General features: G+C 40.7%; 3 protein-coding genes across 6 annotated transcripts; 2 read left to right on the top strand and 1 right to left on the bottom strand.

The window, feature by feature from the left end:
- Positions 1 to 303: 303 nt before the first annotated feature.
- On the top strand, positions 304 to 8,981 carry LOC117488528 (cytoplasmic dynein 1 intermediate chain 2-like). Of its 4 annotated transcripts, none has more exons than XM_034137498.1 (17): positions 304 to 440; positions 2,438 to 2,546; positions 2,648 to 2,777; positions 3,242 to 3,326; positions 3,718 to 3,780; positions 3,985 to 4,112; positions 4,192 to 4,278; positions 4,415 to 4,577; positions 4,660 to 4,759; positions 4,870 to 4,995; positions 5,387 to 5,533; positions 5,697 to 5,810; positions 5,899 to 6,032; positions 6,355 to 6,499; positions 6,601 to 6,741; positions 7,292 to 7,417; positions 7,531 to 8,981. In XM_034137498.1, exons 2-17 carry the CDS (start codon positions 2,439 to 2,441, stop codon positions 7,630 to 7,632), a joined length of 1,899 nt encoding a protein of 632 aa, XP_033993389.1. In that variant the 5' UTR covers positions 304 to 440; position 2,438; the 3' UTR covers positions 7,633 to 8,981. The 4 variants fall into 4 exon arrangements, with proteins under 4 accessions (XP_033993389.1, XP_033993388.1, XP_033993391.1 ...); XM_034137497.1 differs by having other exon boundaries at positions 3,191 to 3,326; XM_034137500.1 differs by lacking the exon at positions 3,718 to 3,780.
- Positions 8,928 to 18,575, bottom strand: LOC117488527 (calcium-binding mitochondrial carrier protein Aralar1-like). The gene is made up of 18 exons (XM_034137496.1): positions 18,443 to 18,575; positions 17,665 to 17,718; positions 16,031 to 16,176; positions 15,460 to 15,575; positions 15,024 to 15,163; positions 14,765 to 14,911; positions 13,903 to 14,041; positions 13,691 to 13,784; positions 13,477 to 13,561; positions 13,308 to 13,389; positions 13,064 to 13,222; positions 12,288 to 12,340; positions 11,934 to 12,014; positions 11,309 to 11,449; positions 10,998 to 11,136; positions 10,330 to 10,488; positions 10,094 to 10,184; positions 8,928 to 9,829 (listed from the first exon to the last, which is right to left on the bottom strand). Exons 1-18 carry the CDS (start codon positions 18,452 to 18,454, stop codon positions 9,616 to 9,618), a joined length of 2,052 nt encoding a protein of 683 aa, XP_033993387.1. The 5' UTR covers positions 18,455 to 18,575; the 3' UTR covers positions 8,928 to 9,615.
- Positions 18,576 to 20,911: 2,336 nt separating this feature from the next.
- metap1d (methionyl aminopeptidase type 1D (mitochondrial)) lies at positions 20,912 to 25,808 on the top strand. The gene is made up of 10 exons (XM_034137103.1): positions 20,912 to 20,998; positions 22,112 to 22,272; positions 22,400 to 22,549; positions 22,632 to 22,780; positions 23,278 to 23,320; positions 23,414 to 23,577; positions 24,040 to 24,137; positions 24,419 to 24,466; positions 24,555 to 24,633; positions 25,220 to 25,808. Exons 1-10 carry the CDS (start codon positions 20,956 to 20,958, stop codon positions 25,314 to 25,316), a joined length of 1,032 nt encoding a protein of 343 aa, XP_033992994.1. The 5' UTR covers positions 20,912 to 20,955; the 3' UTR covers positions 25,317 to 25,808.
- The last annotated feature ends 941 nt before the right edge of the window (positions 25,809 to 26,749 follow it).

The raw sequence follows: 26,749 nt of genomic DNA, 5'->3' as shown, positions 1-26,749 counted from the left end.
CAAGGCATTGCACATAATGTGAACATGAAAAAGAGTAGGAAATAAACAAACATAAAATAGAAACATATCAAAATAGAAAAATAAAACAGAACTAAAAAGTAAAATGTGTACACATGTATGTAGCATTATTAATTTGTACTTAAATAAAGGATCTGAATACTTCTTCCACCTCTGCAGGCAACAAACAGAATATCCTTATAACAGCTGTGAACAAAACCCACAGTGTTAAGAATCGTTCAGGGAAATATAAGTGTGGCCGCTAGTAGGCGGTAACACTGTAACACTGTGCTCTGTGCCGCAACCACAGAAGAAGAAGGCCGCCGCTGCCCTCTCTCTTCCAGCATCATCAGTCTTTCCACCATCCCTTCTCTTCAGAATTAACGAACACAAAATTGGATTATATTGTCACCTGCCTGCTAAAATCTAACATCTGATATCAGGTATTTTATCATATATTCATAACTGTGTTTGCTCTTTGCGGGTCAGTGAGCGGCACGGTGAAGCGGAAAGGCTCGGGCGTTGGTTCGCGAGGCTACCGTTATATTCCGCTTATTGTGACAGTAGGCCCGCCGGCTGCCATGGAGATTAGCACACTAGCAGTTAGCTCTCCATGGTGACTGCAGCCGTTAATCAGATTATAAAATGTTGGACAAATACTCGACTGAGAAGGACGGTTTCTTAACACAAAGCGTTCACCAAAAAACCCAATTAATTATTAAAAATAAAAGATAAAATTGACACAATGGCATCTTTGTTGTCCATCTTCACTGGACACAAATCTTTAATAATAGAAGTAGGATATTATTGTGTAAAGAACCACTTTTGTTGCTTTTATTTGTGTGTAATGTCATATTACTTGCTTGTTACACTGTCAATAACTCTGACAACAACACATCCACTCCTCCCAATATATATTATAATTCTAAAGTAAAAAAATACATTTTTTAAATAGCTTTAAAGAACTGTGATCTGTCACCGTCAATATTCATTATTCAACCTGTATTTACAATATGAATACATGCACATACTTTAAGTGTTAATTGTTGGTCATCTGTTGCTTCTTATATGTAGATATATATTCGTTAAATGTATATCCAGTTTGGCTTTCCTTGTTCCTAGCTGTATTAACTGTGTAAGAACATTGAGAGCAAAACTCAAAAAGGTTGTATGGGTCACTGATGATTATTGCTAGCTGACTTTGAATATGTGTATAAGATAAGAGTCAAGTTAATACACTAATATACTTTTGGTAATTATAAGTGGATTTATAATAATCTTGCCTAATTTTTTTGACTAATACACCCTCCCAGTCATCCATGATGAGCTGTGTCATCATGGAGAAAGCTCATAAAGAGAACATTGTTATCAACAGCTGGGTTGTGTTCACATGTCACGGGTATGACCGGCCCAGGGCTACTGAGATCTGCTGCTTTAAACATCAGAATCAGGACACTGCAGCGCTGATGTGTGTAGTCTGAATGCTGTAGCAACTGGTATTCTGATGCTATGTTTAATGAATTACCCATAATCTGTATATATTTATCTTTCTCACTCAAGCACCCACCTAATTGAAATGATTTGTATCAGCTTTTGTTCCTTATGGAAGCAATCCAAAACTTCCTTCTATGTACTTGATTTAAATGTCAAAGCAAATGGAGTTTTAAGAATGATGATTAAAGGTGGGGTAGGTAATTTTGGAGAAACCGGCTCGAGATCGCTAGAATTTGAAAATACACAGACGGAAGAAATCTGCCACTTCCTTACAGAGCCCCTCCTCCAACACACACGAACGCGCACATGACCAATGAGGGCACAAGATAAGTTTGTGCACAGATGGAAGGCTGACAGGCAGGTAGGCCATCCAGTTATTTTAGCCGGGCCGGCTAAAATGATTGGTCGTGCTTTTTACAGTATTACGGCTTCCACAGATGACATTTTTTTATGGATTTTTTATCAAAGCACTTAAGATATTCATTGCTATCAGGATGTTAAGAGCATTCCATGGAATATAACAAAAAGTGTATCTCGAGCCGGTTTCTCAAACTTACCTACCCCACCTTTAAGAAACAATTGCATCAAAGAAAGACTGGCTTTTTCTCAATTAATCTATTAATCGTTTCGTCTATAACATTTAATTCTTAGTTTTTTTCATACATCAATCAAATATATTTAGCTCTACTATGTATGGGAAAGAAAAACACTGCATTTTTAAGATATGGGAGCTGAAAACGTATAATTTGCCTAAAAATCACTCAAAAAATCAACATTTAAAAAATATTAAATCAATTGAAAAGTCAATTTATCATCTATTAATTTCAGCTCTAAAATACATCTGCAGTCATACCCCTCTCTCTTATCCATTTCTACATTGTCCTCTCTCAAATAAGTATACAAAAATGGCAAAAAAAACAAAACAATCTGTCTCTTTCTCCTGCAGCATGTCTGACAAGAGTGAGCTGAAGGCTGAGCTGGAGAGGAAGAAGCAGCGGATCGCCCAAATTCGAGAGGAGAAGAAGAGAAAAGAAGAGGAGAAGAAGAAGAAGGATGTAAGTGGTAGAAACTGTGCTGTAAACACTTCTTATTTCATGAATCACTGAACGACCTGCGGGGCTGCTGCTCAGTTTCCAGCTCGTTCTGTACTCTGCAGGGAGAATCAAAGCGTGGAGGGGAGGTGGGCGGCTCCTCTGGTGGCCATGACGACTCTGACCTGGAGAGGAAGAGGAGGGAGGCGGAGATGCTGCTGCAGAGCGTCGGCATCACCCCTGACATTTCCCACGGTGAGAGACGCCTGCATGCTTCTATCTTTTATCTTTCACCCTCACTTATGTCCCATCGTTTTCTGAGTGTCAGCTTGGGAATCGCAGTGTTTATAAAAAAAGTCACCTCTAACTTTGTGGTTTGGCTTGGTTTTCCGTCACTGCCACACCCCCCCCCTCCCTCTCCCCACCTCACACAATATCTGAACATTTGTACATGTTGTTCACTGTTTGTGCATGACACCTAAAAAACCTGCCTGCCATTTATTTTCATTCTCTCTTCTCTCCCCTTTGTCCTTTTGTGTTGTCCTCCTTACTGCATGCAAACTCACACACTCATTCACGCACCTCTTCCATGCCTCACTCCCTTTGTCCCTCACTCACTTCCTCACTCACTCATTCATTTACTTACTACCATGCACACACACTCGCAGCTCAGCCCCTGAGGGTAGTAACAGAGGATACGTGTCTGTTTCACTACCTAGTCCCCGCCCCCATGTCTCCCTCCAACAAATCAGTGGGCAGCGACGCAGGAAGCCAGGATTCTGGGGATGGAAATGCAGGACCAAGGTGTGTGTGCGTGTATGCATGCGTGTCTATGTGTGTGTTGTGCATGTGTGTGTATGTGTGTGACAGAGAGTGATGGGGATTGGTTGTTTTAGGTAACCTTTTAATGTCATTTTAGGTTGTACCTGCATGGTAATTGTGTGTGTATTGATATGTTAAAAATACTTAATGATTTCTGACCTGTCTCCTTTTTGCCTTTTCACCGGCACGCTGATGTTTCTCAAATTAACACGCCCTCCTTCTCTCTCTGTCTCTCCTCCTCTGTCTCACCTCTCACATCTTTATTGGCTTACCTTTTGCCTGTCTTTTGCGTTTGGTTCTCTGTTTTCCTTTTTTCTTTCTGTCTGTCCTGTCTTTCTCTTACTAACACCGTCTGGTGGTTTGGCTGTATTAGGACATTGCATTGGGATCCTGACCCCTCTACTCTGCAACTGCACTCCGACTCTGAGCTCATGGGGTACTGCTCCTCCTCTCTCCTTTAGCTTGTCTTCCAACTTGATTACATTTTTTGTGGTTTCATTTTAGATTTGTCTCAATGTGTTTGCATTATGTCTGTGCATCATTATTCATGTCTTTACGTGTACAATTTGCATCAAAATCTGCCTGATTTTGCAAACCTGTGTATGTGTGTGCTTATTTCCTCCATGATATGTGTGTGTAGACGTGGAGCTGTGAGGCTGGGCATGTCCAAACTGACCCAGGTGGACTTTGCACCGAAGGAAATGGTGTCGTACTGCAAAGAAACACAGACAGCCACTGAGGCACTGACACACTCTGATCAAAAAGCAGGTAAAAAAACATCCAAATGTTTCGCCAAAGTTTTACCTTGGCCTATTTAAAACTGAATAAAACAAACATCTGTTGTCAGATGAGGAAGAGGATGAGGAGATGACTGCTCCTCCTACAGCAGATGATGCCCAGGAGGAGAAAGATGATGGTGAAGGGCAGGAGGACGGTAAGTCTCAACTGTTCATTTTCTTACTCCTACCAGTACTTAAACACATTTCTATCCATCCAGAATTTTGATACCAGTAAGCGAGATCTTTTTCTGGTAATTTATTTGTTCTCTATATTGAATTATTTGTGTATAGACGGTCCCAAAGAGCTGACGGAGGAAGAAAAGCTGCAGGTCCTGCACTCTGAAGACTTCCTGTCGTTCTTCGAGCGGGGCAGCAGGATTGTGGAGAGAGCTCTGGCTGAGCACGTGGACGTCTGCTTCGACTACAGCGGCAGAGATCTAGAGGATAAGGAGGGGTGAGGCACTCAATAAACGTTGGGTTCAATCGCAGACAGGTGGATAGACAGGGTTGATCATTTGTAATGTTTTTCATCGCAGTGACTTGCAGGCAGGGGCTAAGCTGGTTCTGAACAGGCAGTTTGCAGATGAGCGCTGGACCAAAAACAGAGTGGTCACCTGTCTGGACTGGTCCCCTCAGGTCGGTTTGTTTTTCATCCAAACAGATCAATATGGTCATTCATTTGTGACTCTTAAATAAGTGTTTCCTCGCTTCACTGAGTTTATAATTGTCTAATTTCGTCGTCGTAGTATCCAGAGCTGCTGGTGGCCTCGTATAACAACAACGAGGATTCCCCCCATGAGCCTGATGGAGTGGCTCTGGTCTGGAACTTGAAGTACAAGAAGGAAACACCAGAGTACATCTTTCACTGCCAGGTGAGGAAAGTATTCACATGGAATTTCGCTACAAACAACAGGCTTAAAATCATTATTTCAAGAAGAATTTACATTAAAAATCTAATAGTTTTAGGCTTAAAGGCCTCCTATTATACTATTTTTAGGAATATATTATAGGTCTCAGATATATAGAAAACATGTCTATGAAGTGTTTTGCTCATAATACCAAACCATCACCTTTCTAGCCATGCCTCACACCCCTTCAGCCCTGTTAGAGAAGTGCTGATTCTGGGTCTGTGGAATAAAAAAGGAAATATATATTTAAATATAAAAGACACAAAAAAGTGCATTTTGCATAATAGGTGACCTTTAAGACAGAACAAATATTTCGCTGATATATTTAAGCTGTTTTTTATTTTTCTTCCTCTAGTCAGAGGTGATGTCAGCCGGTTTCGCAAAGTTCCACCCCAACCTGGTGGTGGGTGGGACGTACTCCGGACAGATTGTCTTATGGGACAACAGGAGCAACAAGCGCACCCCCGTTCAGAGAACTCCCCTGTCTGCAGCTGCACACACAGTAAGGCGCTGGAGCTTACACACCTTTGTTCTACAGACACTCTTAAGTTGAGTTCATCTAATATGATCAACACAACTGCTTATATTAGGTTTCGTTTTACAGCCATGTTTTTCTTACATGAAGTGTCAGTTGTCTAACTCCTCTGTCTGTGCTCTTCTCTCAGCACCCAGTCTACTGTGTGAATGTGGTCGGAACCCAAAACGCTAACAACCTGATCAGCATTTCCACTGACGGCAAAATGTGCTCCTGGAGCCTGGACATGCTCTCCCAGCCACAGGTACATTACACTTGAATGCATGATGCACAGGCTTCCTTTAATAGTATCAGATGTCAGAGACTGAGGCTGTGTGTTGTTTTGCTTGCAGGACAGTCTGGAGCTGGTTTTCAAACAGAGCAAAGCGGTGGCCGTTACCTCCATGGCGTTCCCTCTGGGAGACGTGAACAACTTTGTGGTGGGGAGCGAGGATGGCTCGGTGTACACAGCCTGTCGCCACGGGAGGTGTGTGACCTTTGACCTCTGCCTTCATTAGCACCAAAGCACACATGTATGTCTGGTTCACAACCAGCATGCAGCAACACTTCCAACAAGTGCTGGAAAAGCCTTGCGGGGAAACAAGGTATTAGTTAGTGGAGAGCCCTCAGAGTAATTGTGTGTGTGTGTGTGTGTGTGTGTGTGTGTGTGTGTGTGTGTGTGTGTGTGTGTGTGTGTGTGTGTGTGTGTGTGTGTGTGTGTGTGTGTGTGTGTGTGTGTGTGTGTGTGTGTGTGGTGTGTGTGTGTGTGTGTGTGTGTGTGTGTGTGTGTGTGTGTGTGTGTGTTACAGTAAGGCGGGTATTACTGAGGTGTTTGAGGGCCATCATGGTCCGGTGACCGGTCTGAGCTGCCACAGCGCCGGAGGGCCCGTCGACTTCTCTCATCTCTTCATCTCCTCCTCTTTTGACTGGACCGTCAAACTCTGGAGCACCAAGGTGAGACATTTACAGTCAAAGACAAGCTGTTACACTATAAGATGCAGTATTTGTCTTGTTTCTTAACATAAATCCCTTTCCCTCTCTGTTCTTCTGCACAGAGTACCCGTCCGTTGTACTCGTTTGAGGACAGTTGTGACTATGTCTATGATGCCATGTGGTCTCCAACACACCCGGCTCTGTTCGCCTGTGTGGACCTGGCTGGACGTCTGGACCTGTGGAACCTCAACAATGATACAGAAGTATGCGCACACACAATGCACTGAAACCTAGAACTGAAATGTCACCCTTCAAAGTACAAGTTTCATTTTGGAAGTGCGCTTTTTCACGTTCACTTTATTGCGGATAGTCAGAGAATCAGAAACAGGTTTATTACCAGGTAGGTCGACACGTACGAGGAATTTGACTTGATGTCATGGTGCATACAGTACATAAAAGTAAAAAAAAAAATAGAGAACAATTTTAGGAAAACTGTCATAACATAAAAAAATACATAAATTAAAAATAATAAAAAGAGGATAAGATTGATACAATTCCAATAGTAACACTCTGAGTTACTATTCAGCTGAAGCCAGCAGAGCATAACTTGGCATTATCTCTGCAAACCGAAAAATGCTGGATTATTTTTTCGCCTCAATTGAATAAGCATATAGCCTACATAAAAAATAACAGTATTATTGGCTTTTATTCCTAATATTATACTTCATAAACATGAATATGTGGTGGTTTCAGAATGGGAAACAGCTCATCATCTGTAAATCGGCAATGTGTAAGCTGGTGTGTGCTTTTTAGGTTCCCACCGCCAGTGTATATGTGGAGGGGGCTCCAGCCCTGAACCGTGTGAGGTGGGCTCCCTCTGGCAAAGAGATCGCCACCGGAGACTCTGACGGACAGGTGCAGGTGTACGACGTAGGGGAGGTGAGAGGCTGCTCATGTTACTATGATGCTTTGGTTATTTCAATATGGAATTTACTTACAGGTTTAAACCTTAAACTGCTTATTAAATGCCTGGTCCATTATTTTCTCTGCAGCAAATCTGCGTGCCTAAGGCTGACGAGTGGACGCGCTTCGTCAGGACGCTGGCTGAGATCAACGAGAACCGAGATGAGGCTGAGGAACTGGCCAACGCCTGATGATACAAAGCCCACACTGACAAACGCTCATAAGTTTCCCTCCAGTACACTACACCCCCTATAGCACACTACACCACACTGCCAGAGGAGCCGCGCTCTCCACTCTCTGGCTTCCAGCTTTTCCACCTACTACTACATGAATGGGCCTGAGGAGATTTGCAGAGCTAGAATGGATAGAAAAGACAGCTTCAGACAAGTTTTAGATGTGTGTTTAAATGTGTCTTCAAGAGTATTAGAGTACAACGATAGGGACAGAGAATGTCACTCGTAGCAGCAGTAGAACAGATCCCACAGGGAAGTGGTTGAAAGTTTAACTGACAGGAATACAGTGATTTTCAGCATAGATGGGACTTCTAGCTTTGAGAAAACCCTCAGGGCTGCAGACACTGCTCTTCTCCTGAGGCCTCAGCAAACTCAGTCCTTTTTTTAAATATGCAAACCTTTGTACCTGCACCTTTTATTACCATTTGAGTGTTTTTACATGTTTTAATATTTTTCCCGGACACGCTTTTGCACACGGCTGGCAAAGTGTTTCTGCAGAGCGAACAAAGAACAGCTGACATATCACTATCAGACCTCTTTATCCTCAGCAGCACTTAAATATGATGACTAGACCAGCTAACGTGCTAACTGACTGAGGCACTCTGGCCTGTGCAGAAGTGTGCCATTATTACATTTCAACCACTACAATATTTAATATTTATTCTGGTGGTTGCACTTATTTAAATATGTTGTGTTTTGTTTAACAAATGCTGCTTTGTACTTAAAGCTTGAGTAGTACATTCCTAAGATTAGCACTACAAGCTTTCTGCTAGGCAAAATCTGTTCCTATACTTGCCTTGAATTTATTGACAGTAGTACAGTTCAAAGTGATTTCTGTACCAAAGGTTATTGTTTTATACTCTGTAACTGTAGTTGAAACAGTTTCCTGACTGTCCTCTTTATGAGGATCCAAATAAACTACGTTAAGGTTTAAATCAAGGTGTAAAGCTGAGGTTGGAAATGTTTAACCCAGACCATGAATTGATTTTTATTTTCCATCCAATGTTTAATTCCTTCCAGGATGCAGCAGTCCAACCTCAGCAGGCTGGTATACATTTCAGCTTCATACGCTTTCTCTAATGTTTAAAATGAGCTAAAATTAAAAAAATGCACTGTAGCAACCATATTTGATAAACCATGAACAAGATCAGTATTGTGCAATGACTAATTGTACTGTATTCTTACCCTTCTAACTGTTCCTGATACAGTTAATGGTTGCACTTTTCCATTGGAATAAAACTCGAGACATATTGTTAAAATTAAAACCATATGGATGATTTATTTCAATAAAATACAATGGTTGAATGCGATACATTTAATTTATTAATATCTAATTCTCTTCTCATGATTCTTGTTTTAACAAGAAAACACTTAATTGAAAAGTTCTGTACATCAGTAAGAGTGATTCTCAGAGACCAGGAAGGCCCCACATCGTCCTAACATTACAGTCACTGTATAATGATCCCAACTGAACCTCACGGAGCTTGTAAGTTTCTTCCTTCCTGTCATTACGTTGTCTCAGGACAGTTATACAATATGTACAGTATGTCACCTCATGTGGGAGGACCAATCGAGAGTGAAGCCTCGCACACGATGCCGACCAATCTAATATTTGCTATGCCCGCTGTCCAATAAGAGAGTCGCACTGAGTATCAGACAGAAACTGAATATAAATCAAATCAGGTACTCATGAGAAAGAGAGGAGTGCAGTTTCATATGAAAGCTGGAGAGGAGAACACAAAAGATGGAGAGCAGCCACTGAAGACACAACACAGTCAGCACTCCACAGCAGCAGCCAGTCGAGCGCACCTTCACCCTGCTGTTGTTTTGTTCCTAAATCAAATGCCCCTACGTGTGCAGTGTGTCTAAACTGTGTGTATATCTATGCGAGTGTCTGGCTCCTGGAGGAGGGATGGCAGAATGACGTGGAGGTTCAGACCTCTAAGAGTCCGAGGCTGGCGTGGCAGCGACAGGCTCTGGGTGATGGATGGACACCACCCCGGAGGACTTGAACTTGGGAAGGTGGAGGCCAAATTTGTTCTCCACCCCTGCAAAGGTAGCAGCGGCCAGGCGGTAGCCCCCCACGTGGTCGGCGTTGATGGGAGGAAGCTCTGAGCTGCGAGACTTGGGTTTGGGCTGGGATCCCGCGGGACGACTGCAGAGAGGAGAGAGGAAGTGATGAGTTAAAATGTTGCTTTTGACCTTCATAGTTACATTTATTATCAAGTATTTAGGCATCATTAGAATGTATTGAAACTATTATCCTGGCCAAAATACAAGATATTCTGATAATCATAAAAATATGCTGAAAACTAAAAAAGGCACTAAACTGCATTTCCTGGATCTAAAACCAGATGTTCTGTAGCCCACGATAGTTACTTAACTGCTCAATTTCCTTTTATCAAAAAAGTCCACTTACTGTCCTCCAAAGTCGACGTAGAACCACTGCTGCAGGAGCTCATAGGTCACCAGAGTCACGCCGAATTGAGGAGAGGACCGGCACATACGAGCTGGAGGAAACACAGAGACAATTTAACACAGTGTACATGCAAATAAATATCTGGACACACACAAACACTGTGTGTGTGTGTGTGTGTGTGTGTGTGTGTGTGTGTGTGTGTGTGTGTGTGCATGCGGGTGTACACAAACACACACCTCCAGCTCCCTTCCACAAAGCCCTGAAGCCCTCCTCTTGCATAATCTTCCTGAAGCAGTCGATGACCCCCGTGTAGGAGGTCTGTCCTGCCCTCGCTGCCACCTGCAGACGAGTCTTGATGACATCGGCAGGCGTCACCAGGGAGGCTGCAGGGATACCTGGGAAATAGAGTTACAAAGAAGTCAGATGATGCATGTTTACCTGTGTAAAGTGTTGTCTCCATGAGTCCGTTATAATCAATAACAACAAGGGTATCTGAAATAAAATGGTGCGTCCATGTGCCTGGAAACGATTGACAGGCAGGCTACTTAAAGAATGACATAATCAAGGAATGTAGATTGTTAATATTTATCATTTGCCAAACAATGCTTTCACTATTATCAATGAAACTGGCAACGACAATAGGCTAGTCCTCAATTAGTATATTTTACATGATGTGTGCATGGCCTTCTTAAACGAAAATGGGTCAATTGATATTTCTTTTATCTACAAAGATACAGGAAATGGCTTAATGACTTCTTGACAAAAAAAACTGCGAAATCCTGATAATTGAAACGGTGATTAAAAGGGTATTTTGTAATCTCTCTTTGGCAGTATTTAGTAAATACAGTGCAGATACAGCGCAGACTGAAGGCCTCTGCTGTTCTGGGTCATAATCTGAAGTTACCTGCAATGGCTCCGGCAGTGAGAAGCTGCAGAGCGCCCAGCCTGCCTTGCTCATCAGCAAACTGAGTCTTGAGGTGGGCGTACGCAGGGAAGTAGATCGCAGAGAAGGGGATGTCTCTCATGAAACATGCTTTAGCACCCTAGACAGACACACAAAGAACAGACACATGTATGAGACTTGAGAGTAGACTTTAAAAAAAGAAAGAGTGAGTGAGAGCCAGCTAATTAAATAAGGACCTTTTTCATACAAAGACAATGCTAACCACTACCTGTGCACGCATCATTGGGCAGCCTGAGAGAAGAGGATATTACCTTGTAGAGGCCGAAGAAGCCCAGGTCTCGGATCACGTTGAGAGCGCTGACTCGGGGTCCAGTGGTGATCTCGCCTGCCACCTGCAGACGAATCTTCACAATCTCCAGAGGGTTGGTGAAGATCACCTGAGAGCCTCCAGCCTGGAGACATGGAGAGGGAGAAGGGCTTGACCACATATTTCCATTAATAAAAAGATGACTGCTCCTGCATCTCACATGCACACTGCTGAGGGATCAGGCCAAGTCTTGCTCATGAAACATATAAAAAATAAAACATTAATCCATCATTCATTTACTTTGCCATTTCCTCGGAGGGTAAGGTGTGCTGGGCCAATGTGTGTAAGGATGAACAACGCTATCAAAACAGAAACAGAAAAAATGTTGCATTGGACAATGGCAATTTAATCCCGGATGTGATGTAGCATCGCAGTCCTCTGTTAGTAATGGAACTCTGCAAGCAAGTTATTACAACATATAGACTCACTCGTCATGCAGGAGTTACTTTTCAACAGCCTTTACAACAGATCAGTCACAAGCCCTCAGAGGATCTCTTCTTCTCGTCTATTGTTTAATTATGCATTCGCAAACAGGTGGAGCAGGAAAGTGATTTGGACCTGGTACTTACACAAGCTCCAGACAGAATCTCAGCAAGAAGAGGAATAGAGTTGTCATTGCCGGTGAACTTGTCTCTGACAAGGTCGTTCACCTGAAGGACACAAACAGAGACAATTAAGAAAATACTGAAAATCTATCAGTTATCTTGACTTTGTGACATTTGAATGTGGTGTCTTTCATCCTCTAAGAATACATCTCAATTCCCTCCTGTTCATGTAATGTGATGTGTACGCTTATATTATTAACATTGATGTGCAGAAGCTCCCGTAAAATACATCACCGTATTACAAATGGCACATGACAAGTGTGTAATGATGAGTGGAGCAGGATTAATGTTTGTGTATGAGAGAGGATAGATACTCACGGTGAGTTTGATAGCCTTCTCAGGTGCTACGCCTATAAGCTGAGGGACCAGACCTGTGGAGCATCATGGGATATGAGTGACATAAGAATCTCATTTCATTAGTGTTACTAAGCCAACAGGAGCAAAGAGGGGGAATCAGGAAGAAATGACAAAGGATATGAAAGATAAGGAAGCTTAATGACATAAAGGGAAAACTACAATCAAATAAAAATGTCACAACAAAACATTTGTATGATTCTTCCTAACCAAATATATACCATAATAAACCCACACACACTGATTCTGATACAGACGGGCTTGTTATTTCAAAAGTGCAATACTGTGTAGAAAAGCTTCAATGGGTGAGTTCTTTCACTATGGGTGGCACCAAAGAGGCATGTTATTGTGACTGGAGCAAATGCTGGGCTTCATTGCACTCCAGTGCGGTATGTTCATAGAGCCAGATGCGTGTGCATTTTCAAATTGGCTAACAATCAATTTCCAAATAGTTTTCTGTTTGATGTCAAAACATAGTCTTATATTTGCCTCATTCAATGTTTGTATCAAAATAACTACATGAAAATGCTTCAACTGATCAAATGTATATTTTAAATAGATAAAAAAGGCAGAAGCACACTCGACTACCTACTGAAGGCTTTTTCAACCCTTGAATAAATGTCATTATAAAAAAGGTTCAAAGAAGGAATGACATGAAACAATAACAACAGTATTAAGGACAGGAGTCTAAGAAGACAGAACAAAAACAAATCCCTGGTGTAAGACTGCAGCTGGCCTACCTCTATAGAAGCCGAAGAAGCCCTCGTAGCGCAGCACCTTCTTAGCGCAGTCGAAGCTGTTCTTGTACATCAGCTCTCCAACAAAGGAGCCTGTGGACCTCTGGTTCTGCATCCGAGTCTTCACCAGGTCGATGGGGTATACGGCCGTGGCTCCCGTAGCTGTGTGACCCAATTCAGACTTAGCAAGACCCAATATACATAACGTTATATATGTCAAGTGTTGCTGTGCCTGAGGAGAACTGACCTCCAGCGATGGCGCCCAGGCCGAACCGGTAGGCAGACTCAGCGACCTGCAGATACACCGGCCTGGAGCTGTCCCCGTGGGTCTGAGGCAAATTCACATATGGAATTAGAAATGTACATTTTGAAATAAGATTATGATGATGTCAATGATACCTTTTCTGTCATCCTACCTGTTTTTGGGTTTCAGCCAGGTGGTAGGGCAGACATCCTTCTTCCAACGGAGCTATCCTCTCGATGTCAGCGAGATTCAGGCGCCTGAGAGACAGATGTATAGTTCCCCCGTTATTTACATCGAACATATTTGTTTTTCAGTATTTGTCAGTTTAGTACAGAGCATTTTAAGAGTGACACAGATTTGATCACAGTCTCAGAGAGAGTGTTTACCCAGAGGGGGAGTGCAGGGCTGACAGCTGGTACAGGATGTCAATCTCCATCGGAGTGATCTGACCGAAGCGGTTGGCAGCATGAACAAACTCCTCTGCAGAGACATGGAATGAGAGAAAATTACTTTTGTTGGACATTCCAGTCACTCTCATGAAACATCTGTAGCTGAAAGTCAAAGATGCAATATAAAAACAAAGTAACAATGTGGGCACCTTTGGTCACGAGCGTGTCCTTTCGCGTGCCAGCCAGCGTGCTGTAGATCTTACGAATCATCTCCATGTTGTTCAGAAGGGAGTTGAAGGCATTGAAGTAAGAGAAACTGACCAGGTGGGAAGTGCTGCCCCCTGCAGCCTGGTAGAAGAAAGGCATATCACATATAGGTTTTACTTTAAATACAAATGGTATTTCTTTTGATCAATTTAAGCTGAGAAATACAAGATCCAAAGTTTCAAATATTACCAAACACCATCCTATGTAAATTTAAGCTGTACTGTAGAATTTGTTTTTCTTCAGAAGGGCCAAGAAGGAGTACCTTAACTCCTTTATTTTAGTAATCATATTGTACTATATTTTTTAATGACAACCTGTGCTATAATAATGTATCTCATGCTTATAATTAAGGGAACGAATATAGCAAAAAGCGTCAGTTTAGCCTGAAAGATTATGAAAACTTGAAATGCAGCAGGCCCAAGTTGAAAATAGACAGTATTATCCTCTAAGACTAATAATCCCAGATGCAAAGGGAATAAGGATTTACCTGTGCTGAGTGTGTACACTTTTATAACCCACAGGTCAGGGAGAATCTTAATGCCAATAGCCTGTGACCAAGTCTTTTTTTTTAAGTTTAATTTGAACAGTTTGCTAGTCCAAAAAGTGAGATTAGTAAATTTTGTAAAATCTTAGAACAACGCAAAGAAATGAATGCGCTTCCAACTATGACAAGTAATTTAAATAAGTCAAAGCTTAGGTTATCTAAAACAAATAACATTAAGTCAATAAAAACTGATTGTTTTCCTTGGCCACAGTCAAAACACTACCAATGACTGTTGTTTCCATGCACACAGACACACTCACAGAGACAAGGTTTTCCTCCACAAACGGAGTGAGCACGTGGTGTCTGATGGTGGCCATAATATCACTGAAGTCCATGGCGGAGATGACGCCGTTCTTCCCGTTGTCCTTCTGGGCGAACGCTTGGCGTGCATGCTCCAACTGCAGCTCCTACAAAACATGACACCACAAGGCTGAGTGTATCTGTCTCGAGGAAGAAGGATAAAAGTGAAAACGTGGGGAATCAAAAACTCATCAGTGCTAGAGTGTATCATCTGCACACCTGCAGGAACTGAGTGAACTCGAGGTAGCTGAGGCGTTTCTTGCGGTCGTGGCCGAAGTGCAGACGGATGAACTCACAGTCCCAGTTAAAGGGAATGTGGTGGTGCACTGTGGTCTGGCTGAAGATGTCCCGTGCGTTATCTGCGGCACAAACATATATATAAAAAAAGCAGTATTTTAATATAATGTAAATAAGTAAATAAAGGTTGTGAGGGAATTAACAAAAAGGTGCATGAGAGCTATTATGTAAGTCCACGACTGAGTAGTAATCTGATTAGCGATGTCACATTAGGAAATTCTTTCTCAACATTGCACTGCAGGGAAACATGGAAAATGCTGTACTGATAAAGCACTGAATCACAACAGGGATTGATTCAGTGCCTCTGCAATTAAACTACATAATAGAGTATACAGAGGTTTGTTCATTTTGCTCGTACCGAAGGAAATGTTTCCAGTTCCATTCTTGTCAAAGAGCTGGAAGGCTACGATGAAGAGGGTGTCAGGCGCACACAACACCGATTCAAATGCCAGAAACTCCTGGAACGAGATCAGCCTGATATGTGTGTTAAAGGAGAAAAATAAATATTGTTAAACATATGCATCAAAAACATCGTATAGTATTGCTTAAAAAGGGCATTATTCACATAAATCATGCGAATTAAGCATAAAGCATATGTTGATGTGCAACATAAACAGTAACATGCTATAGCGTTAACTAAAAGGCCATAGAGAAATGTACCTACAGCTGGAAGATAAAAAGATGTTCATTTATGCGTAAAAAGCTCACACATCCAAACAGTAATTACCTCGGTCAGTAGAGTATGTTGGTAAATTGTGCACTGATAACCACATGCTCAAACAGTCTGGGAACCAGGAGTTATTAGGAGCGTTATCTTATCAGTTAGTTGCAATAATTGCTAGTACAGAGCAGACAGGGCTCAATAAACTGTCAATTACTAAACATAAGCTGTATGTGTGTTCATGCAGTGGGTCTGTGTGGGTACCTACCCGTCCTTTGTGGTGTCAGCGACAGCAGCGATGAGCTGCACAGTTTTGGGGTTGTGGTGGATCTGCGTGTGGAGTCCTATATACCTCTGGACAAAGTCTCCTGAGGTCATGAACCTCTCTCCATCCTTGTCCGCAACACTGGCATACTGTGGGGGAACCCAGGAAAATCAAATCAACACTGACACTTAACTATTTTCCCTTAAGCCTAAATTAACTTAACCATCTCTGATATTTTTTGGGAACAATTACAAAAAGTGTTCCTTATACTAAAATAGAAAACCAAGAAAAACGATTTATATAATTTACAGAACGGAGTGCCTTTACACTTCCTGTTAGTAACATATGAAAATTGTGAGCAGCATTTACATAACTTGGAGTTAATCCATCTCAACAGAATGACTTGATATTAGCTGTAGCAGCTTTGTTAACAGCTCCCTAGATAATAACCTGCCTTTGTGAGAACCATTGTAGGCTCTCTGTTATTAGTTGAAATGTTGTGCGACAAGCTGTGTAAACATTATACAACATTATAATACGGTGCATGTTTCATTATGATAAACTGACTTCTTTTTGTAATGCTAATTTGACCTTGTTACAGGTGCAAATTATTAACAAAAGTGTTAAAATAAGACTATTATTAGGTCAGTGGCTCACAAAATCCTCAGCACTGACATAGGTCTTCTAACTGAACTTTGCTGGTGATTCACGCTGCACCTGAATAACCAAGGTCATTCATCTTTGCATGTCAGAATGGCCCACGTGCACATGCATGAGTAGCAACACGTGCACTAATGTTTTTAGCTAGAGATATTTGACAACTGCTAGCCCGCACGGCTACCACACAGTGGATCACACACTCTCAGCATGGAGGACACAGTGAAGTAAGGTGAAGGTTACCAAGATCCACTCCTATTACACATTGCATGCTCTCACATAGGTCAGTCTCTCGTATCCTATGACATGCATCACCCTTTACTGTGACTCCAAATGTTTTGACATACATAACACTACCACTGATGTGACACTGTGCTCTGTTAAGTAAAAGGGCATGCAGGCCCTTTCTTAGCTGCACTGCAGGTAGTGAAACAAAAACAGACAAGTATGCCTAAATAGGGACTTGAACTCTGGATCCTCAGATTAAAAGTATAATGCTCTACTGACTACCAACGCTATCATGGAAAACACTGACTTGAAAACCCTCCGAACTTGTCATGACAATCATTTACACTGAGAGAAGCATCACTTCTCTTTTAACACTGAACCAAAAACACAACAATTTTGAACCACGGTCGTGTTTAGGCTTTAAACTTGTGTCAAAAACACAATATTCTTAGGTTAACTGATGAATATAACCACAGACAATCTATTCAGTTACAGTCAGTTCTGCTATAATGTAACAACAGGAGTCTGTTCTGGACTTTTAACTGTGGCTAATGCTGTAATTCAAACCCCATGACAAACTTACATGCTCATTCCTCAAACAGTCCTGTGGAGCTATTTTCTACACTGTTTCACAAATACATCTGACATATGTACATGCTGAGCACACAAATTATTATCAATGACACAAAGTAACATTCATTAAGTGACATTTAAGGCTGGTTGTGTTGTGATGTAATATGAGCAAACCTTACCTTCTGGAAGATTGATTTCAGCTCAGCTGGGTCCCCGCGCTTGGTAGATTGCACCTACAACAGTGCACATTGAAATACAATTATAAAACTGTTGTGCAATTCAGATTTGTACATGTCCAAATAAAGGTGCAGGCGTTGTATTGGTCACAACATGAAGCCAAACAAGCGGGCTGCTCTGGGTAAATGTCTCTTTTACATGTCCACTGCTGTGAAGGAGAAATACGTGACAGGCAAACAATCACAGCTACACGACTACACCGGGCACATCCTCAAGTTAAGCATGTTTATACAGCTAAATACACAATAACCCATCAGCCAAACTGCTACAAAAGACCACACTAACATCACAGCTGGGTAGCCGGCTAGCAAACACAAACTACTCTCATATGAAGAGCACACACACCGTGACAATGACATGTTAAGCTTTAAATCTGCAAAAAGCGAGAGGGCGAGGGTACAATGACGAAACGTCGGCTGCTACGTAAAGATGCGACTCCAGCTCGCGTTAGTGGCTTTTATCACGGCAGCAAGTAGCTGTTTAGTACTATCTCGCTAACTTGGAGGTTGTGGATGTCTCATCAAGGCCAGCCACCGCCGGGCGGCAGCTAGCCCAGTGTTGCTACAGCAGCCTCAGAGCCCACCGCCCCACAGACCCCCTGCCTGGACAGCACCAGGGAGAATGTCTGTCATAAATCCTACACACGAAAACCAACAGAAGACATGCAGACATGTTAGAGTAGAGCGTCGAAAATCGCCAAGAGAGCGATGCCGAAGTCACCTTGGCCGCCATGCTGGTCTGACGTCACGTACAGTGAGTGAGCCGGAGAGAGCGAGCAGATCGGAGCAAGGCGCAGCGCACGCCCTCGGAAGTGTACGAGTCCCGGCATGAAAACGAAACTGCGCAGCCTCTCAGCCCGCAACACCCGCAGAAATATCACTTAACTAATCATTAATGCTGTTATCATGTATTCAATACATGTATGACACGTTACAGGGCAGTACAAAGGTAGGTTGTATTGTGATGATGCTGGCAAGGGACTGTATCCTGTACCAAACGTAAACGAGTGCGCGCAAACACACTCTTAATTCACACTCGCGCGCGCTAACCCTAAACCCTAACCCTGATGCAAGTTTTTTTTTAAATCTTGCAGTGTAGATTCGGTAAAAATACCAAGTTACAATGAAAGTCCAGGAATGAAATCCCCCATCTATTTTAAGAGAGCTTGGAGTGATGGTTGTTGTTCAGAGCAACAAAACGTTTCCAAATCTAGTGCTTCTAGATGCACTCTGTATCTCAATGAGCACAACACTGATTGTTGATTAATGGAATTTATATGGAGGGAATGACAATCTTATATTCACAAATCTATGTATGGAACCTGTAAGCTCTGTTTTTACTCCTTCTCCACCACTAGTAGCCTACTAATGTCACGGTCCCTCCTCCCTGACCCATTCACGTGATACCTGCCTGTGTGTGAGAGGGCTTTATGTTAATTGCAGCCTTTTGTTTGTGTTGTTAGGTGTGCATTTTTTTGGTTTTTGTCTGTTGCTGGTTGAGCCAGCTCTCATTCCTGGGATTTCCTCTGCCCAGCCTTCCCCCTTTTTGTATTCCTTTCCCACTCCTCAGCCAAAACACCTGCCAGCCTCCAACTCACATTTTCCCTCTTAAATAAACTTATACTTGTTTTCCTCTAAAGTCTAAACTCAACTGTCTCTCCTGCATCTGGATATGGGTTCAACCACCGATGTGTAGCCTACAGTGGTGGAACTACTCAGATTTTGCCCAAATAAAAGTCACACCACTGTGTAAAAATACTACGTTACACTTAAAATACCTACATTTCAAATCTCACTTGTGAAAAATTACAAATATTAGCATCAAAATATGTTATCTAATAGACGTGAAAGCAGGCCAACCTAAAATTGCTACCACGACTCAAAAGATTCAAAGGCTTTATTTGTCCTTTGCACAATAGCTTCATCATAGTTTTGGCATGGAAAATCTCAGGCTCCTCTAAAAAGGCAACACACATTTAAAATAAAAACAAAAAGCATAAAATAGTTAAATGTAACTAATGGGGCAAGTAAGTTGCAGGAGTAAGATATATATATATATATATATATATATATATATATATATATATATATATATAAAATAGAATAACATGAAACACAATTTGAGAGGAAATACTGTACAGTAAAATATATAATATTATATAGGCTATACTTGATACTACATGCTGTGAAAAGGGCCTATAGTACTATTGACTTTTAACTCTCTCATAATCCTCAATACATACTGACATTGTTTTAACATTCACTATTAGAATTGAATAAAGTAAAAGTGAAAATATTTCTCAGCACAAAAGTAAACATTTGCCATCTCGTGGTCAGGTGTCCATATTGAGATGTCAACAGTGTTTGTTGTAACTGATAAGGCAGCGACCTATTACCACGATCTGCACTAAAGCACCAGTCATGGCTTATTATGTAAGAATCACTGCAATGTCATATAATGGGTGTGGGGAGTGGGGGGGCTTAAAAGGCTGCATATATACAGTATGATGAATAACTGCTTTGTGTACCGTGCTAGCAGAAATTATAATGCAGCAGCACTTACACATTTTTGGCTGATATGAAGCAAATAATCCTGTGGGGATTGTCCACAGTACTGAATGTATGTAAGTCGCTTTGGATAAAAGCGTCTAACAAATGACATGTAGCCTAATAATGATAATGATTGGTTACTTAAACACTTTTTTCTTAATGTTCTAAAATAGTTTGGGCCCCTGTCAGTCACGGGCCCTTAGAATCGTCCTAACTTGTCACCCCCTTACGGCGCCCCTGTTGTCACTTAAGACATACAACCAAACCATCAGCAACAAACATGATGAAAACAAGGCAATAAAAGAAAAACAAGCAGAGAAAAAACATAAAAAAACATTGCACATCCATTTTAGATTGGGAGTGTTTTTCTAAACTGTATTGGTAAAAAGAATGATGTGTTCAACACACGTAGGAAAATCATCACATACATTTAAAATTGAACAAAAAAGGAGGAAAAAAAGCCATACAAGAAACAACACAGCTTAGAATTTAAGTTTTTTTTATATATATATATATATATATATATATATATATATATATATATATACATGTTCAAAATCATAAGAAAGAAATCAAGTCTGGAAAACTCCGTTTATATAATAAAATTACACTTGACATGGCCTGGATGGTGCAAGAGAGACAGATCACGTGACTTCCGCACCACGTGACCATCAATAAAAATCCATGGCGGCGCACTGTTCTGCACGACTAGCAACAAGAGCGGCAGGTACTGAGCTAAATAATCACTGTCCATACTCTATAGACAGCTAACATTAGCGGCTGCTTGGACCACATGTGTCCTCGCGTTAGTCATAGATAAAGTACTTCTTTAACAAACACATTAGAACATGACAGCAGCTCTAATATTGTGTCAAAGAGGGGCGGTGTTTTAACTACTGTTAGCTTGCTAGCTAACTTATTGTTACGTCAAATGAACCCGTGTATCCCGACTGGGCAGTAAGGGGTCAGAATATTAGAAACACCCCTTATTATCATGCAGTCCAGTACAACACACACACACTAAGTAAGACCTCTGTGTTAAAAATATATTACACTTAGTTAAATAGTTAAAGTAGTTGTTTTGACTGCATTACAGTGTACAGGAGTACCTTATACATTGGCCACAAAGTGTATGTTGCATATGATTTTACCCGCACAAGTGAACTGGATGTTTACCATGATATTTACCCTTTTACCTCCAAGTTTCCATTGCACTGAGCAAAGTGTAAACTATAGCTTTATTATTAGTCCCCAAAACAACCATCACTAATTTGCTGGAATAATAACCACTGGCCCAAGTTTCTTATACACAAAGAAAGGTAATAATACAATATATTAGGGTGAACAAGGTCTTACTTGTTAAAGCATATAATGTGCACAGCAAAACATACCAAACAATTACTTTTGCAAGATTGTCATTATCTACTCAATATTATCTTTCACTTACAGTGAAACGGATGCAAACATGTACAATAAAACCACGCAGCGTGTGGGCTTCATGTAATGCCAGTAACCCTGACTTGTGATCACTTATTTTATTTTATTCTATGAGGAGGATAACATATAACGAAGTTTCTTCTGCTGCACTCGAACTGAGTTTACCTTGTCGGTCAATTAGAGGTCAATGTCCAGGACATCCCATGTACTTACATATTTGAGGATGTTCTCATCAGATATGGTTGACCACACATTGTCACTGTTGTTTAATTGATTAAAACACATTTGTGAAGGTGGTTCCCAGCCCCATCATAACATTTCTACTTCTACCATTTATTCTTGCAGAAAAGCTTTGTGAAAGAGAACCCGTATATCTTCATTGTGTTGCTTTCCTTTTTTCCAGGCTTGGGTGGTTTTCTCCAGAGCGCTTGCCGTTTAAGAAGCTCTGGCCCCCCCACAGCCCTACTGTGTCAGCAACATCGGCACCTCTTCTGGAGGAACTGGAAAAGTTCTCAAAATGTAGTTCGCCCAGCTACTGTTCGGCCTGCCTATGCAGTACCTAAGGTACGGCACCTCGTGATTTTCTAGCAAGTCAGCTCAAATTTCATATTGTAATTTGGTGTGTATTTCTAAATAATGACTCCTTTAATTTCCCCACCCTTTGTACTCTGTTTTCCCTCCCTGACTGTAGCACATTGTGCAGCCTGGCTATGTAACCAGTGGGATTGTCCCAGAATGGCCAGACTACCTAGAAATCAAAGACCAAGAGCAGGTCGACGGCCTCGCCAGAGCGTGTCAGTTAGCCAGACAAGTACTGCTACTAGCTGGACGCAGCTTGAGGGTAAGCACCTTATAACTACAGGGGGCGTTTATAACTCTATAACATCAAAAACAATGTTCCAATTTTGACCTGTGACTTCCAGGTAGGTATGACAACAGATGATATAGACTTCATTGTGCACCAAGAGACTATCAAGCACAACGCCTACCCATCCCCTCTGAGATACGGGGGTTTTCCCAAGTCAGTCTGTACGTCTGTGAACAACGTGATCTGCCACGGGATACCTGACAGGTAACAGCACAGTGAATCACAACCTTCAGATGAGGGGTGTCCAAACCTTTTCATGCTAAGGGCATCATGGAGGAAAAATGTTTGTCCTTTGCCATGAGCCTTTTTATTTAAGAGACTATCATAATAAGTGAGTTTAAGGGATTTATACTTCATTTTGATACATTCAGCAAGCTGAATATATTGTAAATTATTCTCGAGTCACATACATTAAGGTGTTAATGACACACATTATTTAAATAAACAGAACAATATTTGTATTAAAGATTCTAAAATGTTTAATGGTATGTCAATTTGAAAATGATTTTTATCTCAAGAGTAGAACACATTCAAATTAATTTTGGCAACTAATAAAAAAAAGATTTATGTTATATTATAAGCTGAGGTACTATTGTGACGGCCAGTATCAATTATTATAATGCAAATGTGGTACAAAATTAAGAATGTGAGAGATTTTCTGTGTTTGCACCGTTCATTGTTTATATGCTTGTGTCCTGCAGTCGGCAACTTGAGGACGGAGATATCATCAACGTTGATGTCACTGTGAGTTGATGCCTTAACAGACACACAATCAAACTCAAAGACATTACTGCAAACGTTACCAGAACATCACTGACTTCTGCCTGCTTCTTACAGGTGTATCTAGATGGTTACCATGGTGACACCTCAGAGACCTTCTTGATTGGCCAGGTGGACGAGGTCGGGCAGCGATTGGTGGAAACTGCCAGGCGCTGCCGAGACGAAGCCATCGCTGCCTGCTGGCCGGGTGCACAGCTCTGTGTTATAGGAAACACTATCAGGTAACAACATCTAAATCAAATCATATCCTTTAAGAAAGATAAACTAAACTGAAACTATATTGGGTGATTCAAATCAATACAAATTGAAATAAATTCATTTAGGTTTTAACATTCCAGGAGAGGGCGCTATGCCGCAATATTTAAAAATGTATGAATCCTTGTTTTTTCTTGTAGAATAACTACCAAGATCATGATTTAATGTGAAAGGGTTGTTGATTAACAAATTAAAAGATTTGGAAATTAAAGCCATTCCTACACAGTTCTCTAACTATGTATTCTGTAGCTACATACTTCTTAGACATTATACCTGGCCCTTCGAAAAAACAACTATGACTAAACTAAACCTTTCTGAAAAGCTTAAACTGAAATGAGCTGAGCTCTAAAAACAAAGAAATCCAGACTAAAAGGAATGACATTCATTGTTTTTAATATGCCAGCTGATATTTTTTGTTCTTGTTGCAGTGAAATTGCGCTGGCCAGTGGCTTCCGTGTGTGCCCTTTTTTCATTGGTCATGGAATAGGTTCCTACTTTCATTGCCATCCTGAGATTTGGCACCATGGTGAGTTTGAATAAGCCTTGAGATGTTATCACATGTGTGCATGCAGACTCTGACTTTGTCAATAGGCTTTCTTTGGGATTGTATGGGTTCCTTTAAATGTTGTATGTACTGTCTGGAGAAAATGTATATAGAATACTGTAAAAGTCTGTACATCTCATACAACTTGTCTAGTTTGTAAGTCTAGGATATTAAAAAGCTGAAATGGGAACAATAGAAATGAATCTGGAAACCGAAAGTAATTCTTAATCATTTAAGAGAATCATCTTTTTGTTTATTTTCAGCAAACGACAATGATATGGTCATGGATGAAGGGATGTCTTTCACAATAGGCAAGTTACTTTATTTATTTTATTTTTGTTTCAACATTAAGATACCACTGTGTATAAACGTGGTACTAACACCTCTGTTTCTTTGTAGAGCCCATACTGATGGAGGGCTCTTCAGAGTTCAGGATCCTGAGGGACAAGTGGACCGCAGTGTCTACAGACAATAAAAGGTACATGGTCACAACTAGTTATATTTTGGCTCTGTGTTTTAGCAAAAAAAAGGTTCCTGACCAAAATGTTTCCAAGCTAGCGTCATTGTAGCACATACAAGTCTTAAAACTAGAACTGCTTAAGATAATGCACAATCTATCACAACTTCAACTTATGGAGAAAGACTGGGATATTCCACCTTGGGAATTGTTGTCATGTAACTCTTATTCTTATTTATTGGTACATTGGATTAATGTTTAATTTATTCAATAAAATAAATAATTGTGTTTTCATTGTTAAGAACTCAACAAGCAATATGTTGTATTTTAGCAGTAAACTCAATGCAGCAGAAAGGAAGATCTGAACACACCCTTATCATTATTACATTACACAAGTATTATTGTTATCATGACATTCAAGGTATTTCGTTTTTTCTTATGTGATGCAGACGTACATAAAACAAAGACAAATATTTTTGACATTACAGTTTTTTTCTGTATTTGACCAAATTAACCAACTTATCTCAAGTTTCATACTCTTACACAGATCAAATTGTTCTTCTTAAAGCTAACACATGTATTGTTTTCTTAACTGACATTCATGCAGGTCGGCTCAGTTTGAGCACACGGTGGTCATCACATCTGACGGGGTGGATATTCTCACCAAACTGCCAGAAGAGGAGAATCTAGAATTGAATAAATGAGACAGCTCACGCCAACAAATTAGAAATCTATTTACCTCGAAAAAAGCGAGACAGTTACCGTCTCTACCTGTAAAATGTATAAAAAATATATTTTTTATTATTTTGCTTATATTTATTAACTAGGGGCAACACATACAGTATCTGTATTTTCAGTTATACTGAGTTGTTTTTTCACCCTAGATTGTAGCGTATACAGAGAAAAAGCAGTTGCTGGTGCATCGTGTAACTGTAGTAGAGATCTATGCATGTCCTGAGTGTTAGTGCTGTCACTTTAAGAAACCCAGATGTCAGTCTGTTCTGTTGCTAACCCATCAGCAGCTGACCAGCTGATAAATTGGACAATGGAAGTTGATAATGATTTGTGACAATTTGGAGGGACTTTTAAATGGAAACAACCCGAGTAATGCCTTGGTATTTTAGAGTATCAAGGTCCTTAATCCAAATTCTCCCATCCACTTAAGAAATAAAAGACTTGCCATCAACCAAACACTGTATTATGTTCTCTCTGTTTTACCTTTTAAGCATTAACTTTGCTGTTTCATTATATTATCTGTAACCATCTCTCATAATTATGGTCTAAATGTTTCATAGTCTTTTCTACACTGCAATGCATTTAATCCAGTTATAGAAAACCAAATATTTTTGTTGTCTAATATCGAAATTACGTTTCAAACATCTGACAACCAATATTTATGTAATTTTAGAATACAATATTCTCTATTTCATAAAAATACAAATCCCCACACAAATGACATCAGCAATAACAGTGGGGAATGAACTCAGTTGTAGGCTTATAACATAGACAAGCTTCAGAGGTGTTTTGTCAATGTGCTCATGACATTTGAAGTATAACCACCAGCAGAGAGCAGCAAACATTGAAATAATGTTTTACTTTGAGCAAGTAGCAAGCTCAGGCTTCACATCCTCCCTCATGTCTGTCCAGATGAGCAGACGCACATCAAACCACATCTCACCATCATAAAATGTGTTTGTGGCCCATAACCATACAGAGAAAGCACTGTTAGATTCATGTAAACCAACTATTAACGACATTGGATTGCAGGGCCTGAGGCAAACTTGATGATTAACCGTCCATGGTCGTCCAATGACGATTTCTCAGTATTACCAGACGTAGATTCCCAAGCATGACAGAACGTGCTGAATAATAAAATGTGCAATAACAAGAAGACAAACATAATGCTTGAGGGTTGTTAATCCAATCCACAGCATTATCCTTTTTTCTAGTTCTCCAGTTCCTCTCAACTATCTATATCTTTTATCCAAAGGTGGATTTAATAAAGGAAAGAACATGTGATCAAATATCTCACAGGGTCTTTCTCTTTACCTCACCATGCGTATGCTTGTATATTATCTGACAGGTCTTAGTTGAATAAGAGCTTAAATTACAGCTTTGTTAATTGTCACAAGTAAGA

This window comes from Trematomus bernacchii, unplaced genomic scaffold (genome assembly GCF_902827165.1).
Source record: "Trematomus bernacchii unplaced genomic scaffold, fTreBer1.1, whole genome shotgun sequence".
Lineage (NCBI taxonomy): Eukaryota > Metazoa > Chordata > Actinopteri > Perciformes > Nototheniidae > Trematomus > Trematomus bernacchii.
This window is presented reverse-complemented; position numbering and strand designations above follow the sequence as displayed.

Bases quoted from the DNA above. Each gene is read 5' to 3' on its own strand.
- LOC117488528 (XM_034137497.1), top strand. From the start codon at position 2,439: ATGTCTGACAAGAGTGAGCTGAAGGCTGAGCTGGAGAGGAAGAAGCAG. The intron at 4,113-4,191 runs GTAAAAAAACAT...ATCTGTTGTCAG, and splicing joins ACACTCTGATCAAAAAGCAG to ATGAGGAAGAGGATGAGGAG. The intron at 5,534-5,696 runs GTAAGGCGCTGG...CTCTTCTCTCAG, and splicing joins TGTCTGCAGCTGCACACACA to CACCCAGTCTACTGTGTGAA.
- LOC117488527 (XM_034137496.1), bottom strand. The intron at 13,785-13,902 runs GTGCCCACATTG...ATGTCTCTGCAG, and splicing joins GGACACGCTCGTGACCAAAG to AGGAGTTTGTTCATGCTGCC. The intron at 12,015-12,287 runs GTGAGTATCTAT...TGTGTCCTTCAG, and splicing joins AGAAGGCTATCAAACTCACC to GTGAACGACCTTGTCAGAGA.
- metap1d (XM_034137103.1), top strand. From the start codon at position 20,956: ATGGCGGCGCACTGTTCTGCACGACTAGCAACAAGAGCGGCAG. The intron at 22,273-22,399 runs GTACGGCACCTC...CCCTGACTGTAG, and splicing joins CTGCCTATGCAGTACCTAAG to CACATTGTGCAGCCTGGCTA. The intron at 24,634-25,219 runs GTACATGGTCAC...ACATTCATGCAG, and splicing joins GTGTCTACAGACAATAAAAG to GTCGGCTCAGTTTGAGCACA.